The sequence below is a fragment of the Nannospalax galili genome, unplaced genomic scaffold (genome assembly GCF_000622305.1).
Source record: "Nannospalax galili isolate Female #2095 unplaced genomic scaffold, S.galili_v1.0 scaffold2324, whole genome shotgun sequence".
NCBI lineage: Eukaryota > Metazoa > Chordata > Mammalia > Rodentia > Spalacidae > Nannospalax > Nannospalax galili.
The window spans coordinates 434,995-437,211 of NW_008351545.1; the positions used below are offsets into that span (position 1 = coordinate 434,995).

Consider the following 2,217-nt stretch of genomic DNA (forward strand, 5'->3'; position numbering starts at 1 on the left):
TTTTTATCCTAACTGCCTAGCCAATTCCTACCTCCTATTTTTATCACACCATCCTCTGAAGAGGTTACCCAAATTGCCAATAGGGAATAGGGGCGCAGACTGCTCTGGCTTCTCAAAAAAAACTTAAAAGTTATATACATATGCAGTTATATAATGGATGTAGGCCAAGCTAAAGAATACAGGAAAGGCACGTAAAGACAGGACAGGTATGGTTTCTTTTTAATATTCTGTGAGGTTTTCTTTTTTTGAGACAGTCTCCCTGTAGCCCCAGCTGGCTTGGAACTCACTATGTAGATGCAGCAGGTCTTGGTCTCACAGAGATCCACATGTCTCTGCCTCCTGGGTGCTGGGATTGGAGGCTTGTGCTATCATGCCTGGCTCTGTTTCTGTGATACTTTAACTATAACTGAAAACAAGGGCTCATGTACAGAAAGTGTCCACATGTTATTACTTTGGTTACTGTATTTCTTGGAGTTGTAGAAATTATGAAGTAATGGAACAGGAGTTCTTCACAAGAGACAACTAGAATGAGATTGTAGGGGAAAACATTATTATGGAAAATAATTCAGGAGATATTTGTATGGAGCTGAGGTGGTTTTAAAAGGACAGAGGACTCTTCAAGAGGGGAAAGATGATAAAGAGTGTGGGGTGGTTTAGTGTATATTGAAATCCCTTCAGGCCTCCATCACCTGTGTCCCCTGTGACCTCTGGTCTCCATCACCTTTGTCCCCCATCACCTGTGTACCCTGTCACCTGTGTCCCCCATCACCTGTATACCCCATCACCTGTGTCCCTATCACCTGTGTTCCCTGTCACCTGTGTCCCTGTCACCTGTGTCCTCCATCACCTGTGTCCCATCACCTGTGTTCCCTGTCACCTGTGTCCCCCATCACCTGTGTCTCCTGCCACCTGTATACCCTGTCACCTGTGTCCCCCATCACCTGTGTTTCCCATCACCTGTGTCCCTGTCACCTGTGTCCCCCATCACCTGTGTCCCCATCACCTGTGTCCCCCGTTGCCTGTATACCCTGTCACCTGTGTCCCCCATTACCTGTGTCCCTGTCACCTGTGTCCCCCATCACCTGTATACCCTGTCACCTGTGTCCTCCATCACCTGTGTCCCTGTCACTTGTGTCCCTGTCACTTGTGTTCCCCATCACCTATGTTCCTTGTCACCTGTGTCCCCCGTCACCTGTGTCTCCCATCACCTGTGTCCCCCCTCACCTGTGTACCCTCTCACCTGTGTCCCCCATCACCTGTGTCCCCCATGACCTGTGTCCCCCATCACCTATATACCCTGTCACCTGTGTCCCCCATCACCTGTGTCCCCCATCACCTGTGTCCCCGTCACATGTGTACCCCATCACCTGTGTTCCCTGTCACCTGTGGTCTCTTGTCACCTTCGTCTCCCATCACCTGTGTTCCCTGTCGCCTGTGTCCTCCATCTCCTGTGTCCCCTGCCACCTGTGGCCTGTGTCGTCCAGTCAGATTGGCATCTCTGCCCTGGTAACTGCAATCAGCTTTTGGTCACCCTTCCTTCCTGTGGTCCTCACTCTCTTAATCTCTCCTTGTGCCTCCTGTAGGATTATCCTTCCAAAACAGAGATTTGTCCACTTCCCTTCTTAAAATATTCCGAGTTTTACAACTGAATTTTTGGTTAGCATATAAAAATGGGTTTTGCTGTGACACTGTCATGCACGTGTTACTGTTAAGCATTGCTCCTACTTGGCCCTTTGCTCCCTGCCCCATGCCCTTCTGCCTGTTTGGCTGATTCTTTCCTCCTTCCAACTAGCCCTCCCTTCTACTTTCCTGACACACATTCTATTATTCTCTCTTTTCCCTTGACCATTCCCTTTTAGACCTGTCTCACATTCCTTCTATTTAAAAATATCTTATTGCATTTATTTATATGTGTGTTACTGTTGGGGACCCTGCTGCTAGGGTTGTAGTCCTCCATGTCTGGATAGCTCTAAGGGGCTCAGTGCTATATGGAAGGACTCCCCTTCTCAGCAGGGGGACTCCTGCTCTCTGCCTGACTTACCTGGAAAGTGCTGCCAAGCACGGATGCCTGACCTTATTTGGAACATGACCTTTGGCATAGTTACCTGGAGTAAAAACTACCCCCAGGTTTTTTCTATATGATAATCAGGCATTGCCCGGTAGTCGGACGATAGGAGCCCACTACCACATGTAAATAAAGCATACTATGAGCACCTA

General features: G+C 48.4%; 1 protein-coding gene across 1 annotated transcript; it reads left to right on the forward strand.

Moving 5' to 3' along the window:
* The first annotated feature begins 153 nt into the window (after window positions 1-153).
* On the forward strand, window positions 154-1,649 carry LOC103746338 (vegetative cell wall protein gp1-like). Its single transcript, XM_008848474.1, has 3 exons — window positions 154-159; window positions 679-1,506; window positions 1,584-1,649. Exons 1-3 carry the CDS (start codon window positions 154-156, stop codon window positions 1,647-1,649), a joined length of 900 nt encoding a protein of 299 aa, XP_008846696.1.
* The last annotated feature ends 568 nt before the right edge of the window (window positions 1,650-2,217 follow it).